General features: G+C 42.8%; 1 protein-coding gene across 4 annotated transcripts; it reads right to left on the bottom strand.

The window, feature by feature from the left end:
* Nucleotides 1–1,045: 1,045 nt before the first annotated feature.
* On the bottom strand, nt 1,046–18,690 carry KLHL22 (kelch like family member 22). 4 transcript variants are annotated; one of them, XM_027714387.2, is made up of 7 exons: nt 18,453–18,690; nt 8,823–9,092; nt 7,747–7,912; nt 6,015–6,733; nt 4,686–4,878; nt 3,230–3,463; nt 1,046–2,203 (listed from the first exon to the last, which is right to left on the bottom strand). In XM_027714387.2, the coding sequence occupies exons 2-7, from the start codon at nt 9,047–9,049 to the stop codon at nt 1,826–1,828; spliced, it is 1,917 nt and encodes a 638-aa protein (XP_027570188.1). In that variant the 5' UTR covers nt 9,050–9,092; nt 18,453–18,690; the 3' UTR covers nt 1,046–1,825. The 4 variants fall into 4 exon arrangements, with proteins under 4 accessions (XP_027570188.1, XP_027570189.1, XP_039240124.1 ...); XM_027714388.2 differs by having other exon boundaries at nt 8,823–9,075; XM_039384190.1 differs by lacking the exon at nt 18,453–18,690 and adding an exon at nt 18,072–18,207.
* Nucleotides 18,691–18,762: the final 72 nt, after the last annotated feature.

Raw genomic sequence — 18,762 nt, 5'->3', positions numbered from 1 at the left:
ACGTCTGAGAGCTACATTTAATTCCTACACATTAAAAGTAACTCCTCAGGCAAAACAGAAATACTCATCAGTCTCTAATATTGCAGTGTAATAAAGTCTGTATTTCCAGACTCTGTGTGCAGTCCAGAGTTCATTATCAAAAAAAGATTTTTCTGAAAAAGCTCATAAACAGGGTTTCCTGCAGTTACCAGGTCTTTTGTTTTATTTGCCAATTGGCAAAGGTTCAGAAACTGAGGTAAAAATTGACTGTGCTGGAGAATAAAATTCAACCAAAGCCCCCCTTACCAAGAAAAAGCCGTTAAACTTATTTAAAGAAGTGTGCAAATACTCTTTAATCTTTTTCCAGAAGCCTAGCCTACTAATGTAGAATCACCTAGATCCATTTTGAAAACATCTTTGTTTCCATAACAGAATATCCCCAAGTAATGAGGTATCCAGGAACTCACTCTAAGTCTGAAGTAGCACTGAAGTCCAGTATTTGTTGTGATGTGATGACCCCTGACAATCATTCTGATTGTCACTTTGGTTTTGCCCTTCTGCAACCCCGTTATTGCTACAAGATTTAAAAGCTTTTGGTAGTTTGCCAAGATTTTCTGGTGGCACTTGTAGCACTGATTACTTCCCACCCTTCCAAGAGGAAAGATCTCACACTATTCAGGTATCACACTAGTTCAATGAGCTTCTAAACTAATGTTAAGCAAGATGGTAGTCAGGAACCAATTATTTTAAGGCCTCATGAAGGAAGGATTTACTATGCCTTATCTTTCTCAGCTGTAGCTCCTGGCATTAGTTCAACTACTGCAGGGTCTTGGACCAATGTCATCTTCAATACTTCTTGTTATCTCGTTATTATTTTTTTCTTTTGCTGTGGCAAACCAATCTCTGTTCTCTTCATCCTCTTCTAAAGCATATAATAAAAGAATGAAAAAATTGCCCATTTCCCAGGCTGGTGTAACTTCACTGATATTGTAGTAGTACTATAGGATCTAATTAAGCTCTCTAGCTTTCAGCCTCCACATCACTGTTAATAAAACTGAGACAGCAGTTAAAAAAGTTCTGACAAGGATTTATTAATTTATGGTTGAGAACAAATGTGTCTGACAGTGGAACGATGAGATTGCCACACTCTGTACAGAGAGTTTTTTTCTAGAAATCTTCTTTCCACTGCATTGACAGAACTTGCAGTATAGAAGTTCAGGAGTGGGTGTCAGTTCACAGACTCTCTCCCAGTTACAAGGATGGCTGCATGCCCAGATGAGATGAAGGTTCAGACTTTCTTGCTACTGTTCCTGTTTCTGTATGTTCAATCTTGCTGAAAAACCAATCAAGCTGTCTGACACCTGGCACAGGAGAGGGACACCAGGTGTCACCTCCCTGTGTTAAGCTGGCTGGGAAGTTTTATTACCAAAAAGAAAAGGAAAAATAAAATCTCAAAAAGCGATTTCAAGCTAAAAGCTGGAAGGAAAGAAGCTAGTCAAGCTGAGCCTTCTGTGCCTTTTTTTCTGTCCATGCTAAAGGTTGAGAAAAGCCTCCTTCAAAGGCAAAAAAACCTCAATACAACTGGGGGGGAATGGCAGTTCTGTGGTTACTTTAAAAATGCTGCTTTCTGGCAGGTGGGCAGGTACTGCCTGTAAGTGCATTTTTGTGCAGAACACTTGCAGATGGGTAGATACTGATTGTGAGTGGCATTTTGTGCGCAACACTTATATTTAAAACCTTTAAATACTGAGTTACGTATATAAGAAAGACATATAAAATCTCTTAAGTGTTTTCTCCAACCCTCAAATTCCTCATCCACTGGCAAAAAAATAAATATTAAAGTTTTCTAATCTTCACTTGAATTGTCAAATTCCTCCCAGTCTGATACGCTCATAACTTCTGATGGAAAGTCGAGGTGATGCTTCATTCGGTCTGCGTGCCATTCTGAGAGCCATTTCTCTGTCTCCATTAAAATAGCCCTGGGCAACGTGAGGACACAGGCAGCCATCCCAGAAATGTCATCCTCCAGCTGGGGGCCTTCCTCCCAACAGTCTCTCTCTGCATCGTAGATGTGGACATAGTCCATGCGGATTCCTCTGTTGTGGGATCTGCCTCCCAAGACATAAATCCTGTTGTCCAGGACCGCAATGCCTGGCTCTCCATGTCCTGCAGGAAGTGGACATACATTTGTCCACTGATCAGTGCTTGGCTTATAGCAGGCAACCTGCAAAAAAAAAAAAAAAGGAAAGAGATTAGCCAAAATTGAACTTGTATCCTAGTGACAGAGCCTGGCCATATGGCAAACTATTTAGGAAGCATATCATCCATCTTTTGACAGTGTGTTGATAGTGGAGACAGCATATCACTGTGTAGTAGAAGTATAGTACTCAGCAGAAGATTGTGCATAGTTGCCACATAGCTTTGAATCACAAATTGTGACCCTGCTGCTGGAGTAACAGCTGTATGTCATTCCAAAAATGCACAAAAAAGTGAAAGAGCTGGAGACGTGTTAATATAAGGTCAGACATAATGCATCTGTTAGCATAAGAAAAAAATATGCTGGAACATACAAATATAACAAACCTGCTAAGCTGTCTCTGCACCACACATTGGAGAGTTTTAGATTTCATTGGGTACCTACTTGGATAATTGCTTTTACTTTTAAGCACCTTTTTATCATTCAGACACACTCTTCAGCTAGATTTAATTCTGCCATTTCCACTGGCTGTGTAAGAGCAGTTACTTTTTGTGTCTTCTTTTCAAGTCTCTAGCAGTTCTAGAAGCTATAATAAGATTCAAGAGAATTCTCTCCACACATCACTTATCATCAGGTACTGTACATTCAATGGCCATCCAACATATCCTTAACAGCTCTGTCCTGCATTACGCATTGGTAATTCAGAAGTCCTCAACTTAGAAAAAATGCACATGAGAAGACAACACCAAGTCCATTTAGTTGATATGCTACTTACTAGGTATGTGCATGCCAATGAATGTTTTCCATCAAAAACATTTTAAAATTGATAAGAATTCCAAGTGCTGGAGCTTTAATGCTTTGTGGTTGAGACAATGTGTTCAAGGCAAACAGTAAATTGCAAGCTGTGCAGTTGAGTGGGGGAGAGCTGGTGCAGCAGCCACTGCTGGGCAGATAGTTTTATTTGTACACTTAGTAGGAGAAAGGCATTACATCAGCGTGCCAGCATCCAGAAGAGAGACTCCACCAAGGAAGACACAGGTATGACGCTCTCACCTGGTGAACATCCCTTCTGTAGCCGGAATCGTTGTTGCTCCCTCCGATCACGTAGAGCTTCCCCAGCAGTGCAGCCATCCCGTGCCAAGCTCGTCTCACTGGGCCATCTGCTAAAACCTCCCAGCGGTCAGTCCTTGGGTCGTAACACTGCAGCTCCTTCAAATAGTCCTCTCCTCTCCTCCCACAGGTGATGTACATCTTCCCATCCAGCGCCGCTCCCGCGTGGGCGTAAACCTGCATCACCACGGGGGAAAGCAAGAGGTGGAGGCCTGGATTTACGTATTTCTCCAAGTTTCAAGGTATGGAATAGACATTAAGGGAGTGACATTATTCGTGAATTATTCAGAGATCAAAATCTGAAAGGATTTTCTTATAGACAATTCTTTCTAAGTGATTATAAGTTTCTGTAAGATTATAAGAATTTCTGAGTGAAATACACTAGAATTTCTAAAATTTCCAGAACTGCAGCAGTCTCCTTCATTAGTGTTCCTCGATTAGAAGATCATTCATACTATAAACTTTCTCCCTAGTCTACTTGGAAGCCTTTCTGTTGGTGATTTTTCTTATACAAGCAGTGTTATCAGGAATGTAAGTTATTCTACTTAGTAGCACTCAATTGAATCTTCAGGCTTTTTACATTTTCAGCACTGATACAACATTTATTATTTGTGACCTCATGCAAGCTGTTTATCCTCCTCTGCCTCTGCATCCCTTTTGTAAAATGCAGTAATATTTATATTTTTAAGGTGTCCCAAGATTCTCAGTTATGAGGCATTATTTGTGCTGGTCACTTGGCCCAAGAATTTTAAAAGTTGTAGAAATCAGCATAGTTTCTTGAAAGATTACTCAGGATTTTAATTTTCATCCCTAACCAAGATTCATCAAGCAGTTGTCTCTATTTATCTTGCTTCTTCGCAGCACTTTTAACCTGAAAATGGAAATTCTTGTGGTTTTTAGCAGCATTAGAATTTAGAACTCATTTCACTCATAATCCCAATTCCAGAACTTGTTACCCAATCTCACTTCTGTGTCCAGGAACTAGGAAGTTTATAAGTTCCTTCTTATTGGGGAATTATCTCTTCTGATCAGGAGTAAATCATGTTGTCAGGACTGTAAGTGAGAAGCTTGCAATACTGTGGCTCATAGTTTACCTGCCCAGGAGAAATGGGAGCTTCCTTCATGTTATGTGTTCAATTTTAAATACTTTTAAGGATTAACACAATAAGGGTGCAGGCAAAACCAACAAGAAAACACGAAAAATAAGCATTTAAGATAAAAATGTAATTTACGTATATTGTTATTTTCTTGTAATTCATTTATCCCATACACAGAGGCTACTGTTTTCCATCTGAATATCAGCAAATTTAAAGTTACTCATGAGAAAAACATCTAAAAAGATTAAATCAGGAAGGGGAACTGTAGTAGTGTGTGCGTGTGTGGCTAATGCACTCCTTACCTCCTTCTTCAGAGGTGTCACATATTCCCAAGTGTTGCTTTTAGGGTCATACCTCTCCACTTCCCTCAGGTCTTCATGGTAATCTCGGCCTGCGACAGCATATATATAGTTGTCCACAACACAGACACTGAGGTCAGCGTGCTCCTGCTGCAGGGACTGGATCTGGAACCATCTGTTGTGCCGTGGGTCGTACCTTGTAAAAGAATGGGATCAAAGAAAGTTATCTGTACAGCCATGGAATCGTTGCTGGAATAGCAGACAGCACCACAGATGTGGGTTACTGCTCTGTCTTCGGCTGAGATTGAGCTCAGCTGTAAGCGAAGTGAAATTTGGCATTGTCAACATTTTATTATTAGCAATGTTGTTTTATGCTATTTTTAGAAGATGTATTTTAGCTGACATAATCATGCTATAAAAGCCTGTGTTTTCCATTATCTTATACACTGCTGTCAGGTTACATATCAAAGTCTCTGTTTGCACAGAGCCATTCTACAAGGTAAAACAGTCTAAAAATAGGACAAAGACTAAATCTGGATCCTCAAGAGTACAAGAAGGGCATAAATATGTAGTGGGTTCTCTGATTCTTTTCCCCAAATATCTGCTGCTCAAAGTGAACCTCATGATTCACTTTTAGATCAAACTAACTCATCTGCTAATTTTAGTTCCAAAAAACCTCTTTGTGAAGTGAAACTATGCATGCCACAAAATAAGAGCAACTCAGCTAAAACTAGGAAAAATGACCACAATATAAAGACAACAGGGTTTATATCTGTTTCTGCAATATAATAGGCATGAAGGTCTAAATCTGATCCTTCCTCCTGCTCTTTTCCCTGTCACAGAATAACTACTGTAAAAGGACTCTGGAATGCTGCTGTTGTGCACACTGATTCTTGAAAATCTATTAGTAATAGAATTTTACTTAAAACCCCTGTGTGGTTGCTATATCCATTTGCACTGGGACAAAAACTACACAAAGAGGACTTCCAGAAAATCCTAGTTCAAGAGCATCTAGACAACCCTGAGTTCTAGGTTCATAACTGGTTCCCACACCCTTATTCCTTCTCCCCTCCAAAAGGCAGAAAGTAGCACATGTAATTCTCTTGAATGAGTAGCTGTTTCTACCCAGCCAGGCTTGGCTTTGTCTCGTAAGCGCTGCTGGATGCTTTCTGTTACTACGAGGCTCATTTCTTGTGTTTTCTTTCAGTGAGGCTCCTGCTCAGTTCCTAATCTTTTGGCCAGCAAGGGTACTGACTGTGCTATTGGCTTATTGACTTAGAAACAGGCAACAGGGTGGCAATAAAAATGATAGCAGGATTATCCTTATCTTACCTCCAACACCTTGACTCTGCTCGAAAACCACTTACATTGTTGTCTCCACCAATTAAATATACAAAGTTATTGAGAACAGCAATCCCTTGATTGGACATTCTGGGGGCTAGTGCAGCTGTAAAGTGCCTCCACTCTCCCAACAAGGGGTTCAGATACTTGGCTTGATCACTGAGGACAATGGATGGAGTAGAATGCATCCCTCCAAATCCCACTACACACTGGAACTCTGATCTCAGCTGTGTCTGGGAGCTCTGAAGCATTGGCTGAAGACATTCATTCTTGTGGTACATTAATGCATCTGCAACTGTATCTTTTAAGGGACATGGGCTTAATTTGTCATGAAGCCTTTGCAGGATCTGGGGTTCCATCAGAGGAAAACGAACTGTCTCAAGTAGCTTAAGGGGCTCCATCAGGGAGACCTGATCTGCCTCCAGTTGTTCTGGAGAATAATGATAAAAAAGTGCTCCATCATAAACTTCAAACTCATAGTTAACCTCCAAACGGTTGCTGCTGAGAAGGGAGTAGACCTTCTGCAAGGGTAGCTGTCTGTACACTTGTGTCCTTGAGAAAGCTGTGAAGTTCTTCAAAATGTAGGAGTCCAGCTGATCACTCAAATGCCTCAAGTCATAGTGGTCAGCAAGTTTGTACACATCGAGGATGTTCTCTTCATCTACCCAGGACATGAGGAAATCACAACAGAACTTAATGACTTCTGGAATCTGCAAGAGAGAGAGATTTTTCATTTCAGACACCATCTGCCTCACGCTTGGGAGACACGGGACAGAACCCTGGGATGACTGTAAGAAAATTCCTCAAGATGACTGCTCTCCTCACAGACTGATCACCATGTTCACTGGTACCCTATTCACCTTTCTGCAGAGAAAAAGAACTCAACGTGGGTACATAGAAGATCATACCAGAGAACTTCTAGCCACACTGTATTGCAAGCACTCCATATTTGTCCTTTCAGAGCCCTATAGGCATACTATATAACAGACTGTATCTGTAACAAATATATCACTCAAGAGCACAAGAAACCATTGGAAAGGAAAATGAATATTCAGTACTGTCTTCTGAATACAACTTGAAGTTGTATCTGGCAGGAGGAATTACTGGCAAGAAAACAGCTGCTGTCCAAGAGCCCCTCTGCTGACAAAGTGCTGCCAAGTGTGTAAAAACCAACCAAAGCGAGCACTCACAAAGTTTAAGTACCAAAGCCTTGTGCAGCAGTTAGCTGCAGGGGAAATTAGAGAAAAATACTTATCTTAGAGGCATGTGAACCCTGCACTTAGTTAGAAACTATAGTGGTAGGATTTCCTGTAGCGAGGGGTCAGGACAGGTTATGAGCCTGTGGATTCAACTGGGGAAGACCTTTAGCAGTGCAGTAGTTTCTGAGCAGCAAAGTCTGTCCTTTACCATAGGCCAGAGGTTCCAGGGAAGCTTTCATAAGCTTCAGTGAGAATGGAATGCTATATGAAATAGTCCTCTAGATGAAATGGTAAATGTTTATAAGTAATGAAATCCTTGGCACAAATGAGATGTGCAAATACTCATTCATTGTTCCTACCCTTCCACAGTTAGTTCCAGTGGCTACAGCACTGGAAATCCTTATCCAGACTCATGCTCTTATTCACCACTGACTAGATCTAACCAGATATCCATATTTTCTGTTTCTTTCATTGTTGCTTTTGTTTCTTGCCTTTTTTTTTGGTCACATCTTCCAGTACCTCACCTGAAGCTGACAGGCTGCAGCTAAGGTTTCCTGTACACTGTTCACACTGAGTTCCAGCTCAGAAGTGTAAATGAAGTTCAAGATTTTACACATTGCATTGTAGGAGATGCCATGAATATGAACTTCTTCTTGTTCCATCTCTCTCAGTCCTCCTGCAAACATTCCTCTGCAAAACAGACAATGGCACATGCTATGGCAGATTTGCATTGAAGCTATTTTCAGTTTGCTTATCTTATGTTGTCCTGGGAACATAAAAAATATTCAGAAAGATGAAAACCTAGCTAGACACTTCTATGGGATTACCTCTTCTCTAAGCTAATGATACAAAGAGTACAGGCCTTCAGGACCTACCAAAGTAACTCTTGATTCTGCAGGAAAAGAGTAGGGGCCATCTAAAAGTTACAGTTCAGACCTGAAGGACTTAAATACAGGCCCAGTACCTATAGATAGTCAATGGTCAAAGGCAGATACTTTGGGTGCGGAGGAAGAGTTAAAACAGAGGAACTTGGGACTGTGGGAATTTTTTCTAAGATAGAGCAGTTCTTCCTCCAGTTAGAATTTGTCTGGATTGCCTTCGATTTGTTTCTTTGCTCTATGGAAATAAAGTCAGTTCAAGAAACTACTCATCAAAGCGACTGGGGAATGCCTGGTTTAATGCACAGCCAGTCACACTATGGGCACATAACAGAGTGACCCACTTCCAGTGACTTTTTGTGTATTATGAAATGATCACCACAATGGGCAAAGTCTTACAATGCTAAGGATATGTTAAAAGCCAGAGTGCACTTATGCAGAAGGCATCTGTTCAGATAGTCTCTCCTCTTTATAAACCTCCAAGTACCACAGGTAGTGAATTTAGTGGAGGTAAGCTCAGTGTGCAGGAACAAGAGCTTTATTTCTGTAGAGAAATAACAGAGAGATGAATAAAGCCATAGTTAGTATATTGAAACACAGCCAGCTCCATCTCGTGGGTCTGATTTCAGATCCAGAACCAGTGTGCCAAGACAGAAGATTTGGGTGCCGCAGGTTTGAGTAACATTCAGACACGTGCTCGTTAGTGCCGGACTGAGGGGTACCTGAAATAGTCACAGGATGCAGCCAGGAGGATGCGATGAGCCTCAATGGGTTTCTCCTCCACTACCAGAACTACATCGAAGAGGATGCTGCTGTCCCGGAGAGACACGAGGCCGCTGAGCAGGGCCTGGGAGTGCTCGGCACTGCGGTACGTGTTGCTGGTGCGCTGCTGGAGGGAGGGCTCGAGTTGAGCTTTGTGTGGCTGAGTCAGCTCCTGGTCCTCCGCCATCCCAGGCAAAAATGCTCAGCCACCAGCTGTAGCAGAATGAAATCTGTGAGACAACAGAATCAGCAAAGGTTTGTGGCTTTTGCTTTACAAATGGTCCTCTGACCCCTGCCCGTCACAGAAAATAAATCAAAGCAACTCTTCAGTCAGTGGAGACACAGTTCTACCCTGAACAAATGATTCTGAATTATGATACTGGAAATAGGCAGATGGACATCAGCACACCAAAGTGGCAGAACATGGATTTTCAAACAAGTATTCTGGCTCTCGGGTTTTCAGTCCAAGAGCCAGAGTAGGTATCATATGGGGATAATTTTTTTTCTTAGCAAGAGTTTCACTTCCCAACCCACTACCAAACCCCCTTGTTTCTTTTGCATTTCTGCATCATTTATAATTAAAAAACAGACTGAATTTTTGACAAAGTCCAAATTATATCCTCAGATAACTTTGCTGCAATATAAACTGCACCTTCCATCTTTCTCTTGATATCTTAGCACAGAATCAGAGAGTTCTCCTCTCTCCCTGTCTTTGCTTTTTCTATTTTCTGTAGCTGACCACATTTCTAATTGTAATTCTGTAAAATACTGTATGAAATACAGTATACTGTGAGTTTCTCTATCGTGACAACTTCAAGCTATTGTGCACAACTGCTCTCCATTTCCCCCGTGATTCCCTCCAGAAGGTATTTCCTCCAGCATAGGCACTGTAGAGAGCTATCCTGTACCTTTTTCTAGGGCTGCCACTGGCACAGTGGGAAGGTCCCCTACAGCATATGGGGAAACATCTGTAAAAAGCTGGCTGGAAGTGATTGTGTTTCGTGTCTATGGTTAAGCACTCAAAATCTCATGAGTCCTCTTCTACCATCCTGTAATTTACCCTTTCCATTGTCTTTGAAGATGTCAGAAGTTGTAGCAGTTACAGCTTATAGACTCTATCCAGTTGTCAGAGCACATTAAAAACCACCCCAAATTAGCAAAAGGAAGTAACAGAGCTGATATGGCTGCTTATCATATTTATAACAGCCTCTCCTCCAGTGGCCTGGGAAATAGCTTAGTGGCACAAGGGACAGTCACAAGGGATTATCAGCAGTCAGGGAAGCAAAAGCAAAACAAACCCAGCAAATCCAAACAAACACTGAAGAAATGGAACCATTGTTTAATTGTGCCAGCCACAGATAGCAAGTGCAGCATAGGAAATCTCTCAAGGCGATGCAGGTATTTGGTGTATGGGCAGTGAGGAAGGAGCTACCTGGATGACACCAAGAAACATGAAAATCTTTATTGTGCTGCCTGAGGGAAGTTAGCCTACACTGTCCAAAAAAATAGGTTAGCTAGCTAAGTGTTATTGCATGGTGAATGGGATGGAAAAATCCCTTAAAAAGTGTATTAATGCCTGTCTGCTCTTTGCCAGCAAAACCAAGACAGCAGCTCAGAATAGGAGCTCTGGTGAGACATCCTTCTGAGGAGCACTCAGGTCAATTATACAGGGGAAACTATCCATCATCAGCTGAAGAGATGAGTAATGGATTATTTCTCATGACAGGTTGATGCTTTTCCTAGAAATAAAATGAAAGCAGACAAAACATTACAGTATCATTTGATTTGCTCCTGAGGACTACTAAGAGTGATGGATTGAAGCAAGGGAGATAACATAGTAAGAAAGGCAACTGAAACAGTGAGTGTAATAAGATGTTGATCAGTAATTTCCCATTTCACCAGAAGGGAATAAATGCAGCAAAACCAAAGTAAGGTGAGATATGGTCCAAATGAGGAACTGATTCAAATTGACTCTCTTAATGAAGTTTAATGTGGTTAATGCTCCAAAACAGGTTACATCTTTTCCTCTTCTTAGAGAGCTGTACCAAAAGAAGTCTCTATGAGAGTAAAATCATTGTATCAAAAAGCAGAAGTGAAAGTAACAAATGAACTGTTTTCTGAATTCAAAGACTTTTCATGAGTAGGGGAAACGTCAGGACCTTTGATACAATCTTACAGTGTGTCATACAGTGTAGTCATTGGTGGAGGAGAGGCTGGGGAGAGAGAAATGAGAGAGAATAAAACTACACAGGCCACTGAACCCCCGCAGCAAGTGTTAGCAAAGAAATGTATTGTAGGGGAAGCACTTTCCAGAGAGAGAGAGATACATGCAGGGTAGGGTGAGAAACCTGTATAATCATGCCAAGCTTTTATTTATCTACTTTTAATTAATATGACTGTAGACAGTTACTATTCAGAATATTCTGTATCCAAATAATCTTAAAGAGTGACAGAAAGGGGATGAAGCTCACAGCAAGTGAAGCCCCAGAAGGGACCCTATCTTAAAAATATGGTAACTGGAACCAGGAAGATCAAATGGTATTATGAAAGAGAGTAAATAAAATAAATAAATACAAAAAAGATAAGAAGATAAATAATTCAGGGATTCTGTAGCCTATAGGAGCATTAGTATCTGCACTGCATTTCAGTGACAAGTGAGGCTGTCTTGGAGATCTGCAGGGAGTTTATCTCACTGCTAGTTCTAGTAGATATGAACTCGAATTATACCACATCTGTCGTCAGTAGCTGAACAAACCAGTCCTTCCAGCAGAGCTGTGGTAAGCCCAGTGTGGTCAAACACAGAGGCTGGGAGTGCAGCTGAATCATCCTCCACAGCTGATTTTTGGCCAGTCAGCAGCTGAGCCTACAGATATTCGGTAGACTCTACTTGCTGAATTTTGTCAGCAAGTCAATTTTGTCAAGTTCTGCCCCTGGGTTGTACCCGGGCTAGCCCTGGTGAGCTGGATGTCCCTCAGGGTGGTCACTCATGCATCTACATCAACTCAAGAGCTGTCTTGTGTGTCTGGAGCACAGAGACGCTACGATATGGAAACCCACCACTCTCTATAGCTACCCATGAGTATTTTGCCATCCAGTTATTTGCCACTGACCAGTTTTGGATGTGTAGGTCAAATGTCAATGGTGCTGTGGAAAAAATGTTGCATAGTACTGAGTGGGTACAGTATATGTGGTCTAAAAGTTGCCAGCACTCATAAGCTCTTTTTGTACATGGATATGTGAAGTTTCTTAATCACATTGTGGCTATTCAGTGAACTTCTGTGCTGTTTCATGTACTCCTCTACTGTCCTAATCTGGGCTCCAAGGCTCATAAATAAGTATACCTGTCTATTGTCATAGTTTTAACCAGTGGTAACAGACTGCTCTAGAAAAATTCTCATTCCAATCATTTTAACAAACTGTTCCCAAGCTATCAAATTAAAGGTGAACATTTGTGGTATTAGTCTGTGGTGTCTGACTGACATAGGTGGTTAAGTCCTCATTGAGCCAGAAGCCAAGAAAAGCCTCTTAACTCCAATCTAGGTAGTTTTAGGAGCTGGTAGAAAAGAGCTGTAAGACGAAGGGTAGAGGACCATCAAGTGGCTGTGGGGGATGACCAGCAAGATTCACTCAGCTGAGCGTGCTCAGCTCTGTAAAAGCTGCACAAGGAGCAGCTGGGTTGGGTGAGTTACAAAGAGCAGCTGCTGAAGCAGGGTTAGGGGGTTGTGTTGTGGGCTTTGAAAGAAAAGGGGGCTGTTTTTGGTGTTTGAGTTTTCTGGATTAAATGCAGTGTGCTTGGTGAGCTGATAATTTTGTGTATTTCTCTCAGTATAGTTCTAAATGCTGACTACAAATTTTCTGGGGAGGGATACTGCTGTTAGCACAGCAGCTTGCTTCTCAAACTGTGTGGTCTAACCATGATCTGTGTGATTTGCGCCTTTGTTACTGTCTAAAACTCTGGTAGTCCAAACAGTGGAAATGTGCTGTTTCATGTGTGATGTACCAGCTGGGTGGGGGGAATGACTGTAAAGGTATCTAGGAACTCTTATGCATTGTCAGTGTCCACCAGTGTTAAAAATTCAAGGAAATGTATTGAATACACCATATATTTTGAGCCCAAAATAATTTAACCCTACCTCCTCAAATTTGTTTTTTTTTTTCTTAATCTTTATTAAAACAAACAAACATGCAAAATACCTAAATGTAATGCAAGCAGGACAGTTCAGAATGGAGAGAGAACAGGTTTGTTCCCTCTATCCTGAGCCTCTCTACCGTCAGCTTCTTGCTTGTAAGGATGTTTTTGAGGCCTCTCTGCTCTCTTACTTCTCTTATTAAGAAACTATAGTTCTGTGACTGAGCCAAGTTCCAAGAAATCTGAGTAATACGTTTTCTTTCCCCTCTCCTCTTGTGCAAGTTTCTTAGTACTGGTCAGCTGGTAAGAGTGGGATTCAGTGGCTGAGTACTGCAGGACTAACCCTAGGAGGGAAAAGGTGAGGAATTCCTTGGGCTCACTGGGCTTCTTCAACAGTAGCAAAGAACAAGTGTTGTCTCATGTGCTGTGGGATGCTGTCTCCAGAAAGAGGGGAAGGCAAGTCCCTGTTCCAACCACTTTGAAACTGCAGAGAAAATCAGACTAGACATTTTCTCTGTTGCCTGCACAAGGTATTTGAGCCTGCAGTTATGTTGGTCTGCATTTGTCTATTGGAGGACATGGGTTTATGCAGGGATTAACTTTAAGGTATTACAATTGAGTGCCTAGTACATAAAGAGGAAGGAGGCAAATGAGGTCAGTAATTGTATGTGCACTTCTACAGACAAGTGTAGGAAGACTTTCATTGTTTGGTCACTTTGAATCAAGGAGTTAAAAAACAAAAGAGACACAAAAATCCCCCACAAATAGCAAAACCCTCAGGGGTACCTAGAAACAGAAAACTGCTCTCTTTCAGTAGACTGAAATTTTCTGTATTCTGTGTCTGGATTCCATTTAGGAATGAAGAGAAGGCAGCCATGCCTTGCAATGGAGGGACCATGAAGGAAATCTAGTACTTCCTTCTATTTCTTGTATTATATACAAAGTGCACTGTCTCACTAGTGGTCCCTGGACATATAAGCTGTGGATAAGTGGAAGCTACAGTATCTCAGTGACTTGTTGGTAGCTCTGTGGGATTGTCTTGTATTCAAACTCCATTTCCACAACATGCTTCTGCAGACTACTGGCATGAAAAAAAGTAGGTTTTTGATTATTAAATTGAAATAACTCCTTAACTGCCCATGAAAAGGGTTGTGGGTAATTTTTTTAAAACAAAATCCCCTCTCCGATTAACAATAGAATACTTGCTTTCACGACAAAGGTATGTGGCTTACGACTGAGGAATTTGGCATTGGGCAGGAGGAATTTAGGGAATTGATTGTAGCTTGATCATTCAAATGGCAAAATAGTGAGACACTGGTATGCTGGCTTGCTCTTGTGCTCACTGAAAATCCTGCTTCTTTTAAGAACAAATGTATAGGAATGGAGTAGCTCAGCTAGAAGCGTGAAGGGGAAAAGTTAATGGCATGGCAAAATAGATGTGCTAGAGGAGTCTGTCCTACCTGAATGTTTAAGTGCAGAGCAGTTGTTACACCACAGAGTTTCTGTGCTGCCATTATAGCTAACACAGCTTTTATTTTCTGGTGAGACGTCGTCTGTGCACTGATCCTGTGCTTTAAACTCAGTGTAGATAATCCAGAGTGCTGAAGTCTGATATTGGTGTTAGATGGTATGATACACACCCAGCCAAGTATTCACCCCTTCTATGACCAGCATCCAGGTCACAGAGTGATGCTCCTATTGTGTGGTGCATGTGTGGGTTTGGGGGTGGTTTTCTGGTAAAGTTGTGCTGACAGCCTTGATTCTTTACTGTAGAGAAATGGCTGGATGCAGGAAGGATTATCCAAGTTAGTTTCTATGGAAACTTGAGACATTTTTGTATTCAAGAGCTCGTGGCTGTCAGTTACATCTCTACAAAGAGGTGTTTTACGCAGATAGTGATATTTTCTTGTGCATCAGCTGTGCTCAAAATAAACCAGAGCTTGCTGGTGTCGAGTATCCAAATCTGTTTAGCTTGCTGCCATATGGACAGGTGGCTTAAGCTTGGTGGGGGTCCCATGCTTTCTTAAAATTGTGGAATAAATTAGACTGGAAAGAAACTTGGGAGGTCTCTAGTCCAATCTGTGCTCAAAGCAGGGAAACCTTCAAAATCAGGTCAGGATGCTGAGCGCCTTGTTGAGTGCAAACTCTCCATCCCTGTCAATAATCAGAAAACTGAGTGTTTAACCACCAGATTTGTTTTCTTCTTTATCCATCTGATTTTTTTTCCCTACTATTTGTGACACTCGCCTCTCACCCTTGGCACTGTGTACCACAGAGGAGAGTTTGGCTCTGTTTTCCTGTAGCCATTAGCTTAAAAAATGGCAACTGGCTCTGACCTTATCCTTTTCTTCCCTGTACTGAACAAACCCAGTGTTCTTGCCTTGCACGTGCTTGTATCTTCTCGTACGTGCTCCTGCCCCCTGTGGTTCCTCCACTGAACTCTCAGGTTTTTCTTTCAGTAAGAGCTCAAAGCTGGGCATGGTGTATTCAAATTTTTTTGGCTTATAAGTACTGAATAGAGTGGGAAATAATAATTTCACATGACCCACTGGCTGTCTCTTGCTAACACAGCCTAGTGCGAAGCTGGGCCCTGTTGGAAGAATCATATTCAACTTGCTGCTCCTCAGGAGCCCAGGCTCTCTTCTTTCAAAGCTGAATTCTAGCCAGGCTTGTCTCCAGTATATGGAGTTACTCTTGACCCAGGTGCATGACTTTGCTTTTGATATTGAAATTTATGTAGTTCCTCTTGGTCCACTCTCAAAGTCTGCCGATGCCCCTCAGTTGCAGCTCTGTCCTCTTTCTTGCAGGCCATAGTCATCATAGCTTTTTCCTAACACAGAACAACCAGTGTGTTGTGCTGGTTGTGATCCAAATACATTAGGGCCCTTAAAAGTCGTAGTGCACTGGAGGAAATTTAATATCTGTGCCCTAAGGCTTCCCACATCTTCATTTCTCCCTAGGGAGTAACAAGGGTTAGGATCTAAAGCAGGCTTCAGCTGAAAGCCTGACAAGATAATATGCAAGATTAGAGCAAAATGCTGGTTATGCTGAGTCTGAGGGGTTGCAGATGCAAAGAGGCAGAACCTGGCTATGCACCACATTTTAACAGGGCAGGGGTCACACAAACAGATCAGCTAGGCAGGGAGTGTGCAGAAAGGGGAAGCAGCTGGGTGCCTGCCAAAACAGCTCAGAAAACAAATGTGATGCCACAAACAATGTAAAATGAAGAGCAAAACTATTGTTTGTTCTAACTGGAGTGCAAATAGTGGAATAATTCACCAACTACATGATAATTTGTAATGGGCACTTGTGAGACTGTTTGGTACATAGAAGACAATTGAGTTCGCAATTATGTGTAGACAAGACTTAAGCCAGTTTCATGCTTTTTGAAGAAAAATGGAAGAGAAGGGGGGTGAAGGAAAGGCAGAAGCTTTGCTCAGCACTGCTTCTTTCAGAATTGTCCCTCTCTATGCATTCACAACTGCGCAAAAATAGATCTTCTTTCTGAAACGTTTCACTTTAGGAACCTTCTGCAACTACAAGAAACAACCCAAACAACTCCTTTTGACCAAGATCCCCTGACAAGGAAAGAAACGAGGCTATCTGGTAGTACATCATATCTCAGCATTACTTTTAAGTGCTCAAATGATGACACACTTCCCCTGGTCTGTGCCCACCATCTTCCTTTACATCACTAATGGAAATGTGCACTCACACACTCTGGGCTGAGTTTCTGAGCCGTTTTCAGTTTCCAGCATTAGTAGTATAGTTGGAGTGTGGGAGGAACCCAAAAGGCGTGACTTGGCAAACTGCTTTTGTGAACTACGCTGACTCACAGGTTTTGGCATTCGCTCCTTTCAAAAAACACCTGGCGTTTTTTTGCTTTTGTTTCCCCCCCCCCCCAAGCCTATTACAAGTTATTTCTAAGACATATCAAGATTAAAACATCTCATATTTAATGTGTATATGGCAAAACAACCATGAAACATATCTATATTTAAATATATGGATATTTTAAATGATTTTTCCCTAGCATAACCTGAAAAGTGGGAGTTTTCTAAGCTGAGTGTTTTGCCTTATCCATAACAAGTTTGCAACTTACCCAAATTCACTGAGTTGTAATGTTTTCTGTTGTGCATTTTGGGAGGTGGCCTGTGGCCCAAGTGCTACCAAAAAAGTGCCATAAGGAGAACAAAAATTAATACAGTGCTAAAATGCTTTCTCTTATGGCTTCAGCATCATTTGAAGAGTTTGATTGTCTTTTACTATGTTTTTTCTTTTTTTTTTCTTTTTCCTAATCTTGAAACAAGATTTATTTTGTCATCTAAGTCTTTCAATAGTCATGTTCTGTTTTGGATGAAGCAGCTGCTTGTCTTTGAAGGAATTGTTAACCAACAATATTTAGACAAGGTGTTTACCCTAAAAAGAACTGGCCTACCAATAAAGTTCCATTTTTTTCCAAACTCAGGAGATAGTGTTTAGTGCTATGTCCAGATAGACCTGGGAAATCTCAGGAATGTGTTCTTCTGACAGAATTGTTTTAATTATCCTAAGAATTCTTAGAAAGCCCCTCAGAAATCCTAAAGTCTTTTCCATAATAAGAACAACACTTTTTTTTTTAATGAGGCTTCTATGAGATTAAACTCTTTACCAAGTAACAACTATGTCAAAATTGACAGTTTATAAATTAGTCAGCTGTATATGTTCAATGAATTTTGAGAGACTCGGCTAGCTGGCAAGGTTTGAACCTGGTTTGTTGAACTGCTTAAATCAATCACGACTCTTTAATATTAAAAAGCAAGGAGGAAAAAACTTAGAAAGTAGTTATAACAATTAAGTGAGCTGGAAGAGAGCAAAGGCCTCTTCCAGCATGTTCCAGCTCTGATTTCTCTGTCAAACACAGATTTGTTCACGTTCTTCGCCACATTAATGCCGAGATCTGTGAGGTTCTACCCCGTAACTTTGACATTTCCCCATCAGGGACACCTGGACTTGCACATCACTGAAAGGGGCAGCCTGGCTCTCCACCAACCCTGTGACGAGGAGGTGGAAGCCAGCTGGAACACAGTTATGCTCTTACTTTCTATTCCCGGGTTGCAAACGCCTCTGCAGGTCCCGAGCCCCGCTGTGGCCCCACCTGCTCACCCCCCGCAGGTGAGGCAGCCCGGGGTAAAGCCCCGCACAGGTACGCGGGGCCCGGCCTCGCCCTGCCGGCTCCTCGGGGGCTTGGTGCGGGCGGCAGGACCACGGCCAGGGGCTGCCGGGCCCGGGGTGAGGGGGGTGCTCGCCCTGCCCCGGCCCCGCCGCCCCCCTGGCCGTTGCCCCCGCACCCCTCCCGTGACCCGTCCGGGCACCCCCGCGGCGAGCGGGGCCGGGACAGGCTCCGGGGGGCTCGCTCGGCCCCCCGGGGGAACGCACAGGGGAGCCCTGCCCGGGGCCCCGCTCCCCCCGCAGCACCTACCGAGAGCGGCGGCGGCGCCTCCGCCTTCATGGGCCACCCGGAACCCGCCGGGCGAGGGAGGGGCGGCGGCGGCCGGAACCGGGGCGGGCGGTGGGGGCGGCCCCCAGCGGCGCCCGCGGTGTGCTGCGGTGTGCGGCGGTGCCGTGGCCGTGCCCGAGGAGCGCCGGGCCGGTGCCCCGGGGGCTGCGGTGGGACCGGGGGCTGCGGCGGCCGCGACCCTCGGGGTCGGGCTCTGTCGTGCCCTCGGACTGGACTACATCTCCCAGCGAGCCCCGCGCCGGCCCTCGCGAGAGGTGGCCGGGCTCGCGCC

Source organism: Pipra filicauda, unplaced genomic scaffold (genome assembly GCF_003945595.2).
Source record: "Pipra filicauda isolate LSUMZ 115617 unplaced genomic scaffold, ASM394559v2 scaffold33_size4404698_pilon, whole genome shotgun sequence".
Taxonomy (NCBI): Eukaryota; Metazoa; Chordata; class Aves; order Passeriformes; family Pipridae; genus Pipra; species Pipra filicauda.
This window is presented reverse-complemented; position numbering and strand designations above follow the sequence as displayed.